General features: G+C 40.4%; 1 protein-coding gene across 1 annotated transcript; it reads right to left on the reverse strand.

Moving 5' to 3' along the window:
* Nucleotides 1-3,429: 3,429 nt before the first annotated feature.
* LZIC (leucine zipper and CTNNBIP1 domain containing) lies at nucleotides 3,430-20,434 on the reverse strand. The gene is made up of 8 exons (XM_060088935.1): nucleotides 20,159-20,434; nucleotides 19,676-19,835; nucleotides 16,352-16,460; nucleotides 15,144-15,279; nucleotides 14,478-14,576; nucleotides 12,727-12,822; nucleotides 12,471-12,552; nucleotides 3,430-11,973 (listed from the first exon to the last, which is right to left on the reverse strand). Exons 3-8 carry the CDS (start codon nucleotides 16,450-16,452, stop codon nucleotides 11,915-11,917), a joined length of 573 nt encoding a protein of 190 aa, XP_059944918.1. The 5' UTR covers nucleotides 16,453-16,460; nucleotides 19,676-19,835; nucleotides 20,159-20,434; the 3' UTR covers nucleotides 3,430-11,914.
* Nucleotides 20,435-20,535: the final 101 nt, after the last annotated feature.

Here is a 20,535-nt window from a genome sequence, read left to right on the forward strand (position 1 = left end):
TGGGTCTTCATTGCTGTGTGCAGGCTCTCTCTAGCTGCAGTGAGCGGGGGCTACTCTTCATTGCAGTGCGCGGGCTTCTCATTGTGGTGGCTTGTCTTATTGCGGAGCACAGGCTCTAGGCGCGTGGGCTTCAGGAGTTGTGGCTCGCAGGCTCTAGAGCGCAGGCTCAGTAGTTGTGGTGCATGGGTTTAGTTGTTCCGCAGCATGTGGGATCTTCCCAGACCAGGGCTCGAACCCCGTGTCCCCTGCCTTGGCAGGCGGATTCTTAACCACTGCGCCACCAGGGAAGCCTGACCAACATGCCTAATAAGTGTACTTTGTGAGCCTCAAATGTTCAGCCTCAAACCAACATAAGGCCTCAATTTGGATCCAAAGATTCAGCCTATTAGTCTTTAAGCACAGTAGTCTGTTTATCACCTTTTTTTTTCCGGCTGGTTATCGTCTAATTAAGCATAAAAAATTACCATCCCTAAAAGCAAAGAGCCTCTACCCTCTGGGAATAAATGACAACAGCTATCTTTCCCCCCTGTACAAACCAATGCATTTCATATCTGTAGATATTGAAATGTTACCAGTGTATTTAGGTGAGACTGAAAAGACCACTCCTGACAAGCAATTCCTTCCTCACCCTACTGATGGACAGACTGCCCACCAGCTTACTGTTGCTAACTAGTAGTGGGGCCTGTTATTAAATATTTGTAGCTTTGCTCCTACCCTTCACTGTTCTAAGAGTAGAAATTTTCAAACCTACCTGAGAGTATAAACCCTCCTGTTCCACATTTATATGTTTAGCTATTTGCTATTTGTAAGACTGAGGTCGGGCTTTGCAGTAATGTGACAGACACTTAGAGTCTGCATTTTGGTCCAGCAGAGGTTGGTCAATCTAAATGAACTTTGTGGCTTTGTTTTCTGCACACACTGCTCCCCTCACTTTCTTCATTACTGCTCTTCTAGGAAATTACTTCCCATCAGCAGTACTTGCCCCCAGCTGGTTGTGAATCGGATGGGGCTCTTTTTTTATAGTTAATAAACACTAAAGGCTGAGGGCAGCAAATCTACACCCTGGTGCCAGCTAATGAAGAGCCTCACATGAAAGCGTATGCAAAGGGGACAGGCATAGTGCAAATGTCCTGGGATCCCAGATTATCCACTCTTCTCCCACACGCTGCATAACAGATACTAATGATTATTAATTATTTAAGCAAAGAACATGAGAGCCCACACAGGCGGCAAAAGGAAAATAAAAGAAGCTGCACTCTAGAATCCTCTGTTGAAATCATTTTAATTCACACAAGTTATAGAGCCAAGGGAAATAGACCAAGATACTTAACAGCTAAAGAATTTTTTTAAATCCTCTACCACTTTTTTCCCTTAAAAAGAAAACAGGCAACTTAGGCTACATTTGTATACATTGCTGAAAAACTGGAATATGAAAATGAAATGGCTTCCACAGGCTGCCCTCTGTGACGGCAAGTGCAGGCCAGGGAGTGACAGGACGAGGCTCAGCCAGGTCTTCGTAGGCTCCAGTGAACCCTGAAGTTGTGACTCCCAAGTGTCCCCTCGAGATGCATCTTTCTTGCTCATACACACTAAGGGCACTGGAAGTCTAATGCTTGAAGCTCCATCCACCTTGATTTTCTTTTCTTTGTGCTTTGTACTAAAACCTTCGTGAGATTTTCACTTCAAATTACAAACGTCGTATCATTCCTGATAGGTTTTACTTTTTCTTTGTATATATCAGGATACCTCGAACGGTTTCTTCCTGTTACATAAGCTGTGACACTGTTTTAAAAAGTTAAGAGCTCAAAAAAGGCACAGTCTGATCTTACTTTTAAATTCTTGGACTATCTCCACTTGTTTGAAACTAATTGGTAGTTCTACAGTGCAACCTTTCCAAATTGTCAATCCCCTGGCAGCTAATGACATTTCCTCTTACAATTGGAGTTTTCATTTCTAATTCAATAACATTTAGAGATCTAACGCTCATTATTACTGTAACTAACCTGGCTCTGTGACTAACAAGAGACTGTGTTTTCTTTGCAGGTGTCTTTTTCTGACCTTGTTCCAATATTCACACTACCTTCCTCTAAGTTCTTAGGGGACCTTTCACTTGAACTGATTCAGAACTTCATCAACGTTTCACACGTGAACTATTATGTATCCCCTGGCTTTTGCTCAAGCATAGTCTCTTTAGCCAATCGCATGTCATTGTGTAAGGCAGGGGATAAAGCCACAAATCAGACACATACTGTCCTTGCCCTCATGATGGATAAGACATACACCAATGAATTATACACCTGAATAATTCATTGAAATTATAGTTGAGTGATAAAAGCTGAAACACAATGGGCTCTGAGACCATATAATTGGGAACCTAACCTTGCATTAGGGTCAGGGAGAGTTTCCCTGGGAAAATAATATAAAAGTTCACACTTGAGGTATAAGTAGGAGTTAACTAAGCAAAGAGTGGGGAGAAGAGGATAGCACACAGTGGGACCGGCCCATAAAAAGGCCATGAGGAAGAAAGGGAGGATGGTGAGATCAAACTACTGAGAGAGAAGGCCGGGTGGCTAGAGTGCAGAGTGATGGGGAAAGAGGTCAGGCCCCAGGACTTCATAGGTCATGCTAAGCATTCAGTATTTATCCCCCAAAGTAATGAGAACCACCAAAAGGTTTAAACAAGGACATGACATCGTTGGATGTGTACTTAAATAGGTGACTATGGCTTTTGCAAGGAGAATGGACTAAAGTGGGATAAGAACGGCGTATCAGCAAGTGATTGCTGCATAAAAAAAACCACCTCGAAACTCAGTGGCTTAACAAGCATTTGTGGTTTTTGTTCAGGGGTCTGCAAATTGCCTGGTGTGGGTATACTTCAGGCTGTGGGCCGACTGTGACTCTGTTGGGTTAGGCCGGGATCAACAGGGTTTAGCTGTAGATTGGGATTAAGTCTGCTCCACGTGTCCTCATTCTCCTTGAACCAGAGGCCACAAAGGGCACATTCCTCTTATGATGAATGGCAGAAGAGCAAGAGCACCAAGACCAACTGGGGAAGCACACTGAAGACCTCTCCAGGAATCATATCCATAAACATCCCATTTGTCAAATGCAGTCTAATTGCCAGGCCCAAAACAGCGGGATAAGGAAGTATATTCCACCTCAAGGGAGGAAGGTTTGAATAAATAATTGTTGGGTAATACTCCAATATATCAAAGCAGCTATCACCAAGGCATTTTCCATTCTTTTTTTTTTTTTTTTCTTTTTGCGGTATGTGGGCCTCTCACTGTTGTGGCCTCTCCCGTTGCGGAGCACAGGCTCCGGATGCGCAGGCCCAGCGGCCATGGCTCACGGGCCTGCGGCATATGGGATCCTCCCAGACCGGGGCACGAACCCGTATCCCCTGCATCGGCAGGCGGACTCTTAACCACTGCGCCACCAGGGAGGCCCTCATTTTCCATTCTTGATGGAGAATAAATACATGGTAGTCTGTTGCTTTCTTCGTCCTAATCCACCTTGCTTTAGCCCCCAAACAATTGCTTTAATTTTCCCAAAGCCTTTACCGGATAGAATATAAAACTGTATAATATTATCAGCTTAGAATTATCGGCTTAGAATGGCACAGTAGGCATTCAATTTATGATGGATGAGTCTGGCACAGTGCTAAGTACTCATCAATTTTTAGATTTAATTTATTGTTTTGGGGGGTGGGGGTTTTTTGCATTTATTTTTCTTTTCTTTTTTAAAAAATTTATTATTTGGGATGAAAACAAATCTGTTTTCCCCCCAAAGTCCTGATTTATCTCACATTCTTGGGCTTAGCTTTAACTGGGATTCATTCTTTTCTTCCATTCTTGCAGTTAGGAATGCATTCACAGCCATAGTCCTGGGTCTTTAATAAGAAGCTAGTCTTGCTGTGGACATCAATATTTTTGGTGGGGTGTGAGGCTGAGGGGAGAGTTCATGTAACTTGGAAGCAGCCCTGGGGAGTGAAAGTGAACTATTTTTAGCTGAATTCGAGTGGAGGCAATGCACTTGAAGAATCCAAAGGCTTTAGCAATATCTTAGATTGACTTTAATGAGTAGTTAGACTAAAATAGCTACAGGCTCCAGGGGGCAGACCAAATCTATTGAGAACCTCTCCTGGGAGATAAAAAGGCGCTCATATAGCTCACATCATGAAGTAGTGTCAGCCTCTTCCATGCCCCCAGCAGGATGCTCAGCATGGGAGCATTTCTGCTCATCTTACTAATTGGTGGCTAAGTACAGACAGAACAGAAAGGGACACTTATTTTACTAATAAGTAGAAAAGCTTTCTCAGGAAAGCAGAAGACATGCTCACAGAGAAGAGGAGGCAGGGAGTCCTTAAGCAAGCATACAGGTAACACTTGTGACTTTAAAACAACTTTGAGCAGGCGATTTCCATTTAATTTCTTTTCAGAGAAGATGTATAGAAACAGCATGCTAAAGGGGCTGCAGTGTCTGGAAAAGATAAAGGGACTAGTTTTAATTTGCCTTCCATTTCTGCTGCTAATGACACCCTGCTGAGACAGACTATAATATTAACACACAAATTCCCACAAACCCAATAACATCCTTTCACTAGGATGTCATTGGGTTATTATAAGATCTCTTTAGCACAAGTTATGTCATTAAAGGAAATTTAAAAGTAAATTAATCTCACATCCAGGAAATGAAAAGACAGGAGAAACAGAATTGTAGGCTTTTCCCCACATTAGGTACTCCTAGTTAATATATTTTATGATCTTAATTTCCTGTTATTTCAAATATCTAGATATGAACACAAGCTTCCCTTTGTCAAACCAAACACAATGCCTCCATTTTATTTAGTATTCTTAAAATGTATATTTTAAGATTTTAAATATTTTAATGAAAGTGGCATTATTTAATTTTATACAGTTCCTTACACTGTAGTTTCAAAGCCATTTAACCATTTAATAACTATTCTTCACAAAATATCTACATGAATATTTGGAAGGTGACTTGACAAAATGAGACCAAAATTAAGTATAAACGAGTGACACAATTAGGATTAGAAATGTAGTGACAGGGTTCAGGGGACACACCACCCCACGATATGGCACCTTGGCATATTGACTATTTTAAGCTGATGGAACTTGAGAAATGGCATGAGTAGTAAGGACTTCTGACCTTCCCTTGAAGCAGGTCATAAAACCCTCATGTGAGAGGTGCCCTGTCCAATATCTGGAAGGAAGGAACATCTTTACCTTCAAAGAAGAGACAGAGAGGAATGGGAACAAACAGATCTGGCTAAGTTTCCCTCAGTTTCTTACACTTAGCTCACCTTTGTTCTATCTCATTTTCCCACAACTTTCCACCCTTCATCAAATCTAGCATACAAGCACTCAGATTTAACAGTTTCTCTGGGTCTTCATTTCCTTATGAAGGTTCCCATGTCACCTAACACAGTAAATAAATGTGTGTGCTTTTCTCTTGTTAGTCTGCCTCTGTTATAGGGGTCCCAGTTAAGAACGCAAAAAGAGGAAAGATATCTTTCCTCCCCTACAGGAGTATTCCCACTTTCTTTCCATTTAATATTCTCCAAAATGACTTAATAATATAAACACAGATGACTCTTGAACAACATGGGTTTGCATGTGTGGGTCAATTTATACCCAGATTTCTTTCACTAAATACATACTAAAGTACTACACAACCTGTGGTTGTTTGGATCCACGGATGTGGAACCGCAGATACCGAGGGCTGTCAAATTGTACATGGATTTTCAACTGCGCAGAGGGTGGGCACCCCCAACCCCCGTGTTGTTCAAGGGTCAAGTGTATTTTAGTGAGATATGCATTTTACAATATTGATTTTATTGATTTTTTATTTTTTTGCCACTTTGCGTGGCTTGAAGGATCTTAGTTCCCCGACCAGAGATTGAACCCAGACCCACAGCAGTGAAAGTGCCAAGTCCTAACCAATGGACTGCCAGGGAATTTCCTACAAGATTGATTTTAAAATGAGGTAAAAAATTATAGATGAAAGAGATCATTTAGATCAAATTGTACAGATCAGAATTATTTCCAAATGTACTCTTCCTTATAATATGTGAATACACATCTGAAATAATGTTTCTAAGGATCCAGCTAACTATGATGGAGTGACAGATTTGGAAAGAGGGGTAGGTCTATTTAAAACACAATTTTATCATGGTGAAATAAACCTCTTGGTGATGCAGCCGGATATCTAAACTTCTATTAACCATATAAACACTTAAGAGTCTTATTTTTTTAATAAAAGGACTCTATTCAGTATCCATTTTAGAAAATTTAACCAAAAAGAGCCAAGTAATGTGTCGGGCATATCTCAGCACTCAATAAATGCCTGATGAAAGAATAAATGACATCACAATCAGAAGAGGTAGCAGATAGAAGCTTTCCTTGCTTCCACATAGTAATTGTTGTTAAGATTTTCTAAAATCCATTCTCTTCACTTTCAAGACCTAATCCCCACCAGAGAAAGTACATTTTGAGGTTTTCAAAGTAAAAGGGTCTAGTGTACACAATTTGTCCAGTGCGTTCATTGTAACAAAATTAACCTGGCACAATCAACCTCCCTCTCTGGCAAGAGCAGCACCGTGGGAGGTCGTAAGAGTACTGTGGGAGCAGTCAGGTTCCCAGAAGAGAGGCACACACATGAATGAGCACACTCACATCCCTCATTTCTGCTCCAGGCCCACAAGTTAAAGACAGAGTTCACATTTTCCTTCCTGAGAATGGAAAGTAGATTTAGGTATGTCTCACATACTTTTATTTGGACTCTTGCTCCTGGTATTTTCTTGCAGAGGAATAAATCACTCATAGTTCTGGAAGACAGGATGAAAAGAAATGCCACGAGGCTGAGGCTAAGGGGCTGAGATTTTGCCTGTTTGCTTGAAAATTACAAATGCTCCTCTCCTGAGTAAATATGAAACAAAATATTTAAATAAATGAGTATAAGCTCAGAGGTCTTGTTTGTTTTGGTGGTTCAAATGCAATGGAAGTTTATTTCTTGCTTCTATGAGTTTAAAGTGGACTCTCCTGATTGGTGGGTGACTCTCTTCCAAGCATTGATATAGGGTGCCAGATTTATTGCCTCCTACAGGCTGCTAACTTTTTTTATAACTTTATTTATTTTTATTGAAGTATAGTTGATTTACAAGCTCAGAGCTTTAAAAACCAAACCTAAGGTATAATTTACCAAGACCTAGAACAAACTTGATGTAAAACTTGAGGTGCTAACAAAGTTAAAAAAAAAATTTTTTTTAAGGGACTTCCATGGTGGTCCAGTGGTTAGGACTCAGCACTTCCACTGCAGTGGGGAACGGGTTTGATCCCTGGACAGGGAACTAAGATCCTGCATGCCGAGTGGCGTGGCCGAAAAAAAAAAAATTTTTTTTTTAAGATGAATAAACACATTTTCTAAGAACATGGTTAACCATAGGATTAAGACAATCACAACCTAATCCAGGCCAAATATTTACTTTTACCTAAATTACCTATTTTTTAAATTATCATCGAGGGTCACTGCCTCAGTTTTCGACTTGGCCTGGTTTACGAGTATTGCAGGAATAAGGCCAGGTCTAAAAGAATCAGGTTTTCATACAAGCCAAAAAAATCATTGAACTCTTCTTATATATATGACAATTTAGCAGCAACAAAAAAATAGTACTTGAACTACTTAAGACATTTTAGAATGAACAGACATAATTACGATAACTTAAACTCTTAAACCATGTATTGAAATTATGAATGAAACACAAAATCAGAGGTTCTTGTGGGAAGGCTTCAGAAGTTCAGTCACAGTTGCCAGAAGCTGAGGGCAGAGGACCTGTGACTGATGCATAATCTTAGAAAGGACTCTTACTAGCATTATCTTCCTCCGTTTGTTTTTTAATTAATTAATTTTTGGCTGTGTTGGGTCTCCGTTGCTGCGCACAGGCTTTCTCTAGTTGCAGCAAGCAGGGGCTACTCTTCTTTGTGGTGTGCGGGCTTCCCATTGAAGTGGCTTCTCTTGTTGCAGAGCACAGGCTCTAAGCGCATGGGTTTCAGTAGTTGTGTCATGCAGGCTCAGTAGTTGTGGCTCGTGGGCTCTAGAGCGCAGGCTCAGCAGTTGTGGCGCACGGGCTTAGTTGCTCCGCATGTGGGATCTTCCTGGACCAGGGCTCAAACCCATGTCCCCTGCATTGACAGGTGGATTCTTAACCACTGCGCCATCAGGGAAGTCCCTGTCTTCCTCTTTCTTAACTCAAAAGAAAATTGGTGGCTCTCCTTGACCTCCTTTATAGAAAATATTTTTTACTTGTTTATTTTTAATTGTAGTCCACTGTCTGAGGCTGTAAGGAATGTGATGCTCTCAGAGGAAAACAACCAAGTGTTAGGAAGCTACCAACTGACAGCCTCAAACCGCTCAACTTTCCTGGTCCTCTGCTTGGAACAGCATGGACTTTGCATTGTAAGCTCTTAAGAATGTCACTAACCCCTTGTGTTTGAGGCCCTTTCAGCATTACAGTCTTTCCACCTTGCTATTAGTGTGAACAGGGAGAGGGGCTTTCAAAAAGAAAATGAGTGAGGATGTCAAAAGGCCATACTCTAGGGTGATATCTAGTAGAGCCATATTTCTAACCTGCTTTTTGCAACTTAATGAAAATATTAAGTACTAGTTTCCCCAGTTTCTAAATCTTTTCAATTCCAGGGCCACACAGACTGGAAGCAATTACAGCTTGTTCACGGGGGTCTGTGGGAGTGCTGACAGTTTTAATTTACATATTAATGCTGAAAAACAATTTGAGAGGCAAAGAAGAGTGTTCTTTGGTCTTAGTAATGAAAAGACAAGAAAAAAAAGTGGACAGAAAAGTGATTGAAAAGCTCTAGGCAAAATGGTCTGGGTTTATTTTTTCTGTAATAATTTCAAACTATCCACCGGTCACTGTAATAAGATACTATTCCAATGGTGGATTTGCACAGTCTTTTATTTTGCCTAAGATGACCATTCTTTGGCTGAGTGTCTTCAATAAAAGGCCTATCGACCAAAGTTAACAACCCATCTGTCCCAACTCCAACTCGTTCCTGGGAACAACTCATTCTATCGCTTGATTTCTTCCTCTACCTAACTTAACACTCACAGGATAAAAACAAAGCAAAACACTGAAAGAGAAATTGTTTTAAATTATTAGATTTCATTAAACAGCCAGGTTGGACACTTGATCATTGGAATTTATTTCTGCGGCAACCCCAGTTCTTTGAAAAATGCAGGAATCTTTCCATTAAAATATTAGCTTGACCCAAGGATGTCAAAAAGCTGCCTTAGCATTAGTTATTGCAGTTTGAGACCTCCCAAGACATCTAAAAAACTAGAACATTAAATATAGCAAAATATGAACATAAACATAGTTTACAAGTCATTTAATAACTATAGTTGTATAGACTTCTCAAATTATTTTTCTAAATTACCAAATTTGTGAAAAATATATCATATGGCCCTTGAAAAAACTATTAAATGGTGGATTAACCCCAATGTAAAGCTTTCTACATTAAGAAAGAGAGGGGAATGCACAGTAATACTATATAGTAGTTAGCTCCTATGATCCCCACTGAACAGATGAAGAAAATGAGGCTCAAAAATACTGTCACCAAAAATATATATATATATATATATATATATATATATATATATATATATATATATATATATATAGTCACCTACCAAAGGTCACACGGCCATGACTGACAGTGTCTTGCTAGGCACTGCAAACTTGGTCACTTTGAAATGAAGGTTAATTTTAAATTAAGTACTAGTCATCACTTACAAAATGAATATATTAATGTGATTAATGACAAAATATTTCACTGAGGTTAGTCTTACAGAAAGTTTAAGGGAAACCAAAGTTAAGGACTCCAGATTCATTTAGGCCTCTTTCAAATATAAAATATTCCTAATTTTACTTGTCTTACTACTACTGGAAGGGAATCTTGCTATGAATTAAAACAAAACCCAAACAGCAATTCTGTTCCTAGGTATATACCCAAAATAATTGAAAAGGGATATTTAAACAAATACTTAGGCACAAACGTTCATAACAGCAACACTATTCACAATAGCCAAAAAGTGGAAAAACACCAAATGTTCATCAAGAGATAAATGGATAAACACAAAGTGGTATCCATGCAAGGGAATATTTTCAGCCATTAAAACGAATAAAGTACTAATACACACTACAATGTGGATTAAACTAAAAAATATTACGCTGAGTGAAAGAAGCCAGACACAAGAGGTCACATACTATATGATTCCATTTATACGAAATGTCCTGAATAGGTAAATCCATAGAGACAGAGAGCAGATTAGTGGTCGCTAGAGGACTGGAAGGAGGAGGGAATGACTGCTTACTAAGTATGGGGTCTCCTTTGCGGGGGATGAAAATGTTTTGCAACTAGATAATGGTGGTCATTGCACAACACTGTGAATGTACTGAATGCCACTGAATTGCACACTTTAAAATGATGAGTTTTAAATGGCCATGTGAATTTCACTTTGGTTAAAAAAAACACACAGGATAATGAAATAATGGTGATTGACCATAAAGCCCTAGATGAATAACAGGTAATTTGCTTTTTCTTAGTTTGTCACAATTTAATGAGTTTGTGACCATCATAAACCAATATATAAAAAATTACCCATTACAAGTTCCAAATAAGGCATTAATGTAGCTGAGGTCCCCTAATTGTCCCCTAATTTGGCAGAGCACCTGGTAGAGTTTACAGTACACAAGAAGCTTTAAAAATGTTTTTAATTTGTATGAAGTCTAAAGAAAAAGAATACTGAGAAAAATGTGAAAGGATATAAAGTGGCCAGAGCCTAGGAAATAAGCTGACGTACATGCATATGGGGAAAATCTATATATCTGAGTGTGCAGAGAGATGTAAACACTCAGGAGAGAAACTGACTTCTCATAACTTATTTTGTGTTTCTCCCAAAACTGAAGAGTAAATAGTAGTTTACAGTCACCACCCTCTGGGTTTCAGCAAAGAGGTCACACACAGGGAGGGCCTCGAGCTGCCACTTCCAATTGCTTCCTTGGTGAAACAACGCAGGAGGTTAAGTTACTTCAGGAGACTCTCAACAGGGCTCCCATTGTTCCAAGCTCAAAACTCAGAGATACAATGGGCACCATTCATACTGAGAGCTTACGGGCTGGGGAATGGTCACTCAGTGACAACATTTTTGGGGACATTGAATTTTCATAAATACGGACTTGCACCGATATGTGTGAATTATTTTTTTTAAAGCAGCACAAAATAAAGAAATAAAACTCAGTGGACATTAAACTGACAGGACGCCCAAGTCTTATCCCCAGCTCTGTCTCTAATGTGACTTTAAGAAAGTCACTTGCTCTTTCTGAGCCTTACTTTCCTTGTTTGTAAAATGAAAAGGACTTTAAGATCACTTAGAACTCTAAAGTTCTGTGAACACATATGAGGTCTGTTGATGTTGCTACATTATTTACTCCAACAAGTGGGGATAATCATGAGCAGAAAAGAATCATCAGTTCACATCTTTTCATTTACTACCAGCATTTAAAAACAAGGAGGCTCAATAAAGACAGGCAGAGACACTATTTTGTTTTCTCTTAAACAGACAAACCATAATGAATAAGGTCCAGTGAGCCCCTCCATCCCAACAAGTCCAGGATCACGGAAGTGGGTATCCCTACACAAAGCACAATGATGAAGGGCATAAACAAAAGCCTTAAGTATGTTTTTCTGTCACCTTTTCTTAGGTTATTAATACATTTCATGAATCTCTTGACTTCTTTGCCATGACTCAAAATCCCCGGAAGAAAAATGCCATTTACAACAAGAATGCGATCAATGTCCTAAGTTTTCACACCACGTCATTTTTTTGTTTTTTCAACCTCAAAACTTGCCAAAGCAAGAACTTTGTCGCCAGAGCCTAAGAAGAAAGACACATAATAAACAGAAATGTCATTTCAAATGCATTTATAGTTCCAGGTAAAGAGAGGAAAATCTATCACATAGATGATAAAACAGAAAATGAAACGAGTTTTTATTATCAGCACATTATCCCTGACCCTCCCCACTGCCATGACAATTTCCTTCCCTGCACAAACAACTCAGCCACATAGGGCAATTTATTGGTTACAGATACTTACTTTAATTCAGGTATGAAATAGAACATGTAACATTTTAGTTTACTTTTATATTTACATTTAGCTGACAAATATTTTTAAAGCATTAGGCTATATTAATTTGATTATTTTTAATTAAATAGTGTTGGAAAATAAACCCATTAAAAAGAGGTTTATAAAGAAAACAATTCTGGTTTCACCTCTAAACTCAAGAAAAGGCCATCATTTTATCTCACCCGTGCCATCTGTCAGTCTAGAGCAGTAATTCATGTCCAGCTTTCAGAAATACGAGGGTACTCACCAAGGTCTGTAGAGACTTTCTCAAACTGGCTGAGTATAGCACCTGCGTTTGCTGACAAGAAGGCCTCGTCATCTGCAGTCAGCTAAACAAACAGAACAAAGCCCAAAGGACTGAGTTCAAATGTGAACAAAGTGGCTCTAGGAATCCCTGTTAAGAATGTCTTAGGACCACAAACTAAATCACAGATCAAGAAGTTCTATACCAAATACTTCACACTTTTTCTTTAGACCTAATATATTAAATTAAATACAAGTACCTTCTCTCCAAGTTTCCTGAGAGCTGTTAGTATCTCCACTTTCTGCTGAGTATACAGGTCTCTTTCCAGCTTTCCTACCATGAGATCTCTATCCATCTGTAATAGATGAATGCAAAGCATATGGTATTTAAGTTAAAAGCATTCTTTGCATAAAATCAAGCTTTTCAGATGCACTTTTTTAAGAAAAGGTCCTCTACCAATTAATATTATAAAGAACTATAGAAACAACTCAAGGCAAACATGATAGAAATGTTATTACACAGTTCTAATAAATCTTGATACTAATCATAACCATTGTCTTAGTTATAAACTCTACTGAGGAATTAGTAGGTCAATAGCTTCTTTAAAGAGGAGCTATCCTCTAAGAACTCTATTTCATTAAACTGAAGTGTGGTCTAAAGGCCTGAATGAGACAACTGGTAACAGATCTCCTGGAACTTTGGTTAAATATCACCTCTACCACCAGAAACATTGATAGCATGTACTACGCTTTGGTACTATTCTACGTGCTTTACACATTTTACTCCATGTAAACCTCATAACAACCAATAAGAGGTAGGGACTATCATTATTGCCTCTTTACAAATGGGGAAACAGGCACAAAAAGAGGTTGAAGAAGGACTTCCCTGGTGGTCCAGTAGTAAAGAATCTGCCTTCCAATGCAGGGGACCCGGGTTCGATCCCTGGTCGGGGAACTAAGATCCCACATGCCGCGTGGTGCGGCCAAAGAAAGAAAAAAGAAGAAAAAAAAAAGAGGTTGAAGAAAATAACTCCCCCAACATCACATACATCCACAGTAGAACAGGGGTACAAATCCAAACAGTTTGATCCAAATCCATGCTCTTAACCACTATGCTATTAAATTACCAATGGTTGCAAATAACTTATTAATGTCTTAACTATATTCAAGTCTATAAACAGACTTCCTCAAGTGTCAGGTTTATAAAGATGTTTGAAATTCTTAGATGGGAAAGGCCGCACATGCATAAAGCATGGCTGCTAATGAATGCTAGATGGGATTTCAATTCAGAGCTCCAGAAATAAATAGTAAAACTTTAAACGTGGAGTCGTAGCAGAAGCAGTCAGTAGCAATTTAAACTGCCATATGCTGGTTAAACCTCTACATTTGTTATCAACAACAACTGCTCAAAGGACTAATTTTGTCAGAAACCTAGTTGTGGGTTGTGGCTCCAAAGTCAACTGACCAGTTTTTTGAAATAGACTATTTTTTAGAGCAGTTTTAGGTTCACAGTAAATTGAGCAAATGGTACAGAGATTCCTCATACACCCCTTGTCCTCACTCATGCATAGTATCTCCATTATAAACATCCCCACCAGAGTGGTACATTTGTTCCAACTGATGAACCTACACTGACACATCATTATCACCCAAAGTCCATACTTTACATTAGGGTTCACTCTTTTTTTTTTTAAATTCAGTTTAATTAATTTATTTTTAAAATTTATTTATTTATTTATTTGGCTCCGCCAGGTCTTTGTTGCGGCGTGTGGGCTCTTTTAGTTGTGGCAAGCAGGATCTAGTTTCCTGATCAGGGATCGAACCCGGGCCCCCTGCACTGGGAGTGCAGAGTACTAACCACTGGACCGCCAGGGAAGGCCCTAGGGTTCACTCTTGGTGTTGTACATTTTCAAGTGACCAATTTTTAAGCTTTAGAATAACATAATGAGCAAATTCTTGGGCTGAGAAAAGAAATACATACAGGGACTGGATCAATTTAAAGAAACTTTACCTCTGCTAACCTTGTCCGAAGCTGACCAGGTTGTTTCTTTGCAAACAATCTGATGACCTCTGGGGTTTTAAAGGCCTGGCTGATAGCTGCCTGGATAGCCTAGAAATACAAGAAGGTGAAAACTAACCAAAATAGTCCAACAAATCAGATATTACAATATTTGACTGATAGGTCTTCAATTCTTAATAGGTCTTCTTTGTTCATCAAACAGTATTACAACTTTAGTATCCATTTGCTATTTCTTTCTTTCTTTTTTTTTTTTTTTCTTGTGGTACGCGGGCCTCTCACTGCTGTGGCCTCTCCCGTTGCAGAGCACAGGCTCCAGATGCGCAGGCTCAGTGGCCATGGCTCACGGGTCTAGCCGCTCTGCGGCATGTGGGATCCTCCCAGACCGGGGCACGATCCCATGTCTCCTGAATCAGCAGGCGGACTCTCAACCACTGCGCCACCAGGGAAGCCCCCCATTTGCTATTTCTATGCATGTCACTGGAGTCAAATATATAACTAGATGAAGATCTGGAAGCAAATGCTGTTTTATCCATAAGTAGATATTCCTCTAGAAGTTAAACCCCAAAAAGGGTACATTTTCTATCTTAAATATACTTACTGGAAAACAACAACAACAAAAACCAAACTGTGTCACCAATGTAAGTAAATTATGCTTACCAGTTGCATTCCACTTAGTTCATCAACCAAAGTCATATTTCCGGACATAATTTTCTTTAGTGAATCATTAAATTCACTTAGTTGCTCCAGAGTTTCTTTTTTGGTTTCTTCATATTCATCTGTATCAAGTTCCTGTCTGAAGTACAATGAACATAATATAGAAAAATATAGAGTTCCAAAAGAAAAAAACATTCTTAGTATTTATACACTAAGATTTCAGATACATATATATATACAAAAAATATCCTGGGGGAAAAAGGCTGAAAGGAAATATCAAAATACTAATGATGGATGTGTTCAGACATTAGTGTGGGCGTTTTCCTGCAATTCTGACAATTAAACTTTCTTTTTTTTTTTTAAACCAAAATGAGACATACTTAACAAACAAACCACATAATAACTTCCTTTTAAGCAGTCTCTGAATCAATGGTATAACCTTGGGCAAGATATTTGACTAGCCAAGTCTCAGTTTTTTTATCTATTGTATAAGCTGTAGATAAGGATAGTACCTACTTTATAGGGTTGCTATGAGCATTAAATGAAATATGGAAAGTACTTGGCATATAATAGGTACTTAACAAATAGCTGTTATTATTACCATCATTATCATTAAGGGTAGGTAAAATTTTATGCACCTTGAAATACAACAGCAATGCAGTACTCGCCATCTGAGTACTCCAAACAAGCCATTTATTAAACATTTACTACAAAACAGCTCCCATATATCGAGTGCCTGCTTTGGGCCAAGCATTGTGTTGTTCCCTTCATCTGCAATATTTATAATAGTCTTTCAAGGTTGTTAAAAAGGCAATGAGCAGTCTTAGTTCTTTGAGCAGTTAAGGCTGAAGACACACCAGAAGTTCAAGCAGTACCTTCTCAGCTTGATACCAGGCAGGGCTACTTCAAATACTGAAGACAAGATGGGTGTTATTATTTCCATTTCACACTCAAGGAAATGGAAACTTAAGGTGGTTAAATATTTAGCCCAAGTTCACACCCACTTTGAAATTAATCTAAATACTTTCATATCCCAGCCTTTTTAACTCCAAAGCCAGTACTGAGTTTATTTCTGCAGTAGACAAAGCACTGTGAAGAATACTACAGGGGAAACCAAAATCACACATGGGCCTGCACACATGGAGCTTATAATCTAGCTGCAGGAAAAAAAGGCCATTTTACAGCATAGCAGCACACAATTATACTATTACCTGCATTCCTCCAGGTCCTGTAATTGCTGCATTAGTCTATCCAACTGTTCTTCTAAGTTCTGCTTTAATTTGCTTGTCTCTGTTTTTCCTCTGGAAGCCATTTTACTCTCTAAGTAGAACGATAAAGCAATTTAAAGTAGACTATACTCAAAAAAACCCAAAAAAAGTGGTGGGGACTTCCCTGGCAGTACAGTAGTTAAGACTCTGCGCTTACCCTGCAGGGGGCGCTGGTTCGATCCTTGGTCTAGGAACTAACATCCCGCATGCGGCGTGGCACAGCCAAAAAAAAAAAAAATTGGCTATACTGTTTGAGCTACAGGGGTGGGGAAGATAGTTGTGCAAAAAAAAATCTCAATTTATATATAAAAGTTGAAACGCATATAGTAGTAACACCCCACAAAAATGCCTGGGAGTCTTCTTAATTGAATTGACAAATTAATTAGAAGTCTTAACTATTAGTCTATCTTACTTTAAACATATTTGATAGCTGAAAATACAGATTTATAAAGAAACAGATCAGGCGTGACTCTGCTTTATAAGATTCTTTTTTTTTTTTCGGTACGCGGGCCTCTCACTGTTGTGGCCTCTCCCGTTGTGGAGCACAGGCTCCGGACGTGCAGGCCCAGTGGCCATGGCTCACGGACTCAGCCGCTCCGCGGCACGTGGGATCTTCCCGGACCGGGGCACGAACCCGTGTCCCCTGCATCGGCAGGCGGACTCTCAACCACTGCGCCACCAGGGAAGCCCTACAAGATTTATGTTAACATTCTTTTTCATTCTGAATAAGTACACTCCAGGACTCAGAATAGTCCTAGTATTATCTTATTGGTCTTTATGTGCATTTACCTAATGACTTGTGGGCATGAACAATTTATGATATGAATTTCTTCTTTGGAAATGTGCCCATTTTTCTACTGGATTATCTTTCTCTTACTGATTTATAGAACATGGATATAAAGTCTTTACAATTATGTTGCAAATATTATCTCTTGTCTCCTGGCTTTAAAATTTTATTTATGGCACTTTTTGTTATGGTAAATTATTATTTTTAATGGCCAAACCTATGTTCTCCTCTATGTCTTCTTAGTTTTGTGTCCCATGAAAGCAGGCCCTGACCATCTCAAGATTTTTTAAAATATATTATTTTGTTCTTGTTTTTGGCTGCACCATGGGGCTTGTGGGATCTTAGTTCCCTGACCAGGGACTGAACCCGGGCCCACGGCAGTGAGAGCACCAAGTCCTAACCACTGGACTGCCAAGGAATTCCCAAAAATATACTATTTTTTTGTTAATGCTGTGAAGTAGGGATCTAACTTTTATTTTCTTTCAAATGGATAGCCAACTGCCTCAACACTGTTTACTAGTATTTATGCATGCTACCTTTAATTGAGACTCAATAAAAACAGACTCAAGTCTGTTTCATTGATAATATTCTGGTCCTAAGGCATTACTTTACTATTTTAATTATTATAGCTTTAGAGCTGGTGTATACTGATGACTGATAAGGAGTTGACTCTATTGTTTTTTTTCCCCAAAATTCTTGACTATTCTTGTACATTTTCCCTTCTAGATGAGTTTAAGAATCAGTTTGATAAATTCCCAAAAAAATTCAATTGAAAATTTTTTTTTTAATTTTTACTTATTTATTCGTTTTTGGCTTCATTGGGTCTTTGTTGTTGTGTGCTGTGCGCGGGCTTCCTCTCTCTTCGTTGAGATGCATGGGCTTCTCACTGCGGTGGCTTCTTGTTGTGGAGCATGGACTCTAGGCACCGGGTTTCAGTAGCTGTGGCGCATGGGCTTAGCTGCTCCGTGGCATGTGAGATCTTCCCGGACCAGGGCTCGAACCTGTGTCCCCTGCACTGGCAGGCAGGTTCTTAACCACTGTGCCACCAGGGAAGTCCCTGCCCACCATTTCTTACAGGCAAGACTCCAGCCTCCATGACCTTCCCTGAGTTCCAAAGGGCAGATTCCCAACAGTTGCTAATCAAGGAAGGAGTAGCCAAGAAACCACCTGAGGCAAGATTAAAGGGACCAGAGAAGCAGCTCATCCTTCTCTCTTTTTTTTTTTTTTTTTAAAGACTGGCTAGAACTGTGTTCCTGAGGCTGTTTTTTTTTCTTTTTTTTAATTTTTAAAAAAATTTTACTTATTTTTTTTTGCTGCATTGGGTCTCTGTTGCTGTGCACGGGCATACTCTACTTGTGGCAAGCAGGGGCTACTCTTCATTGTGGTGCGTGGGCTTCTCATTGCGGTGGCTTCTCTTGTTGCGGAGCACGGGCTCTAGGCGCGCAGGCTCTAGAGCGCAGGCTCAGTAGTTGAGGCGCACAGGCTTGGTTGCTCCGCGCCACGTGGGATCTTCTGGACCAGGGATCGAACCTGTGTCCCCTGCAGTGGCAGGCGGATTCTTAACCACTGTGCCACCAGGGAAGTCCTCATCTTTCTCTTTTTTTTTTTTTTTTGTGCGGTATGCGGGCCTCTCACTGTTGTGGCCTCTCCCGTTGCGGAGCACAGGCTCCGGACGCGCAGGCCCAGCAGCCATGGCTCACGGGCCTAGCCGCTCCGTGGCACGTGGGATCTTCCCAGACCGGGGCACGAACCCGTGTCCCCTGCATCGGCAGGCGGACTCTCAACCACTGCGCCACCAGGGAAGCCCCATCTTTCTCTTTTGAGCCTGCATTTTCTTCTACCTATCAAGGCCAAGTCATCCATCCTTCATGGTCAAGTTTCACCTTCTCCATAATGCCTTCCTTGGTTCCCTCCCAATCACTACATTGTGAGTTACTTGAGAGTAGGGATTTTACATTTTCTTTATACACCAGCGTCTAGCACAATGCTGGGCAGATAGAAGGTACTGAATAAATAACTGGTAAATGAATAATGAGAATTGATTGCTTTTTCCACTGCATTCTACGTGTTAGTCTCCATTTAACACTATGTCTGCCTTTAATTATATGTGATTTCATCATAGCTTGTTGTTTATTTGTCTGTCTTCCTCTCCAGACTGTAAACTGAGAGCAGAAAATGGGTCTGATTCCTTTCTTAGCCTCTTCAGCACTTAATACAGACTACATATTCGATAACTGAATGAACTGTATAAAGGCCCAACGTACTGTAAGGAGGTAAAGCTATTCTAAATGAATTTTAGGGAAGATGAAGACGCTTTAAAAACTTTACCCTCATGCTACATTATTTGAGATTTATCCCAGAAAGATTAACTCGCGGGCACCACCTAGTATTCAATAAAGGTGATGCACCTTTTACCGAAACTGCAAAATTACTCTCAAAAACTGTAATTTTTGAGAATTAAGGTACTCATTCATGCTCACCTGTCTCTTAGTCCTCTGAACTCTGCTCAGTGCTGACCGGTCTCAAATGGCATAAACCTCCAATTCTTGAAGTTCCAAGTGTCTTAAACTTGAGGAAAGCGAAACTGTTCATCAGGACTATAAGGGGCTCAAAGTCCAAACCACCTGGGGGTGGAGCTGGCTGGGAAAAGGGAAACCATTAACAAGTGGTTTTATTTACTATATATAAACGTATACCTAAAGCAGTCCCAATAACTGCCCCTTGGGCAGCCTGCAACTGAAACACACCCTCTTTCTAGGACGACATCATAGGGGCGGGAGGGGGTGTGGAGGAGGGGGTGTGGAGGAGGGGGAGAAACCCGTTTTCTCTTTCGACTGTGCCTGTGGCAGTCTTTCTGAGGTTTTTTTCTAGTGAGGCCGAGAGTGTTACTCAGGAAAACCCCGCACCCGGATCTGCCTTGAAGGAAGTTGTCATATCCAAAACCACGGAAAAGGAGCGCATACATTTTCCCGGCTGGAAGTGAGCAGCGTCTGGACCTCAACCCTCCGGACGCGGTCAGGGAGCAGCCCCGATCACAGCCCCAAACCACATCTCCCACCGGGGAACATGAAGCTCCCGCATTTGGGTCCTGCGCCGGCCGGCTCGACTAGGCCCGACTGCCACCAGAGGCCGCCGGGAATCCGCTGCCCCCGAAACCCTTCCGCTTTTCCCGACCATAACCGAACCACCTCCTTAGGCCCTCGGGGTCCCTTCTCCGCCTCCACCCACCACTCGGTCCCACAGTTCGGAGCCAGGGGCCCCGCCTACCTGAGGGGCCCCGCTCGGCGGACGCGTACAAGAGGAGCACTTCCGTCAGACGCACGCACTTCCAGCCTCCTGG

The sequence above is a fragment of the Mesoplodon densirostris genome, chromosome 2, assembly GCF_025265405.1.
Source record: "Mesoplodon densirostris isolate mMesDen1 chromosome 2, mMesDen1 primary haplotype, whole genome shotgun sequence".
NCBI lineage: Eukaryota > Metazoa > Chordata > Mammalia > Artiodactyla > Ziphiidae > Mesoplodon > Mesoplodon densirostris.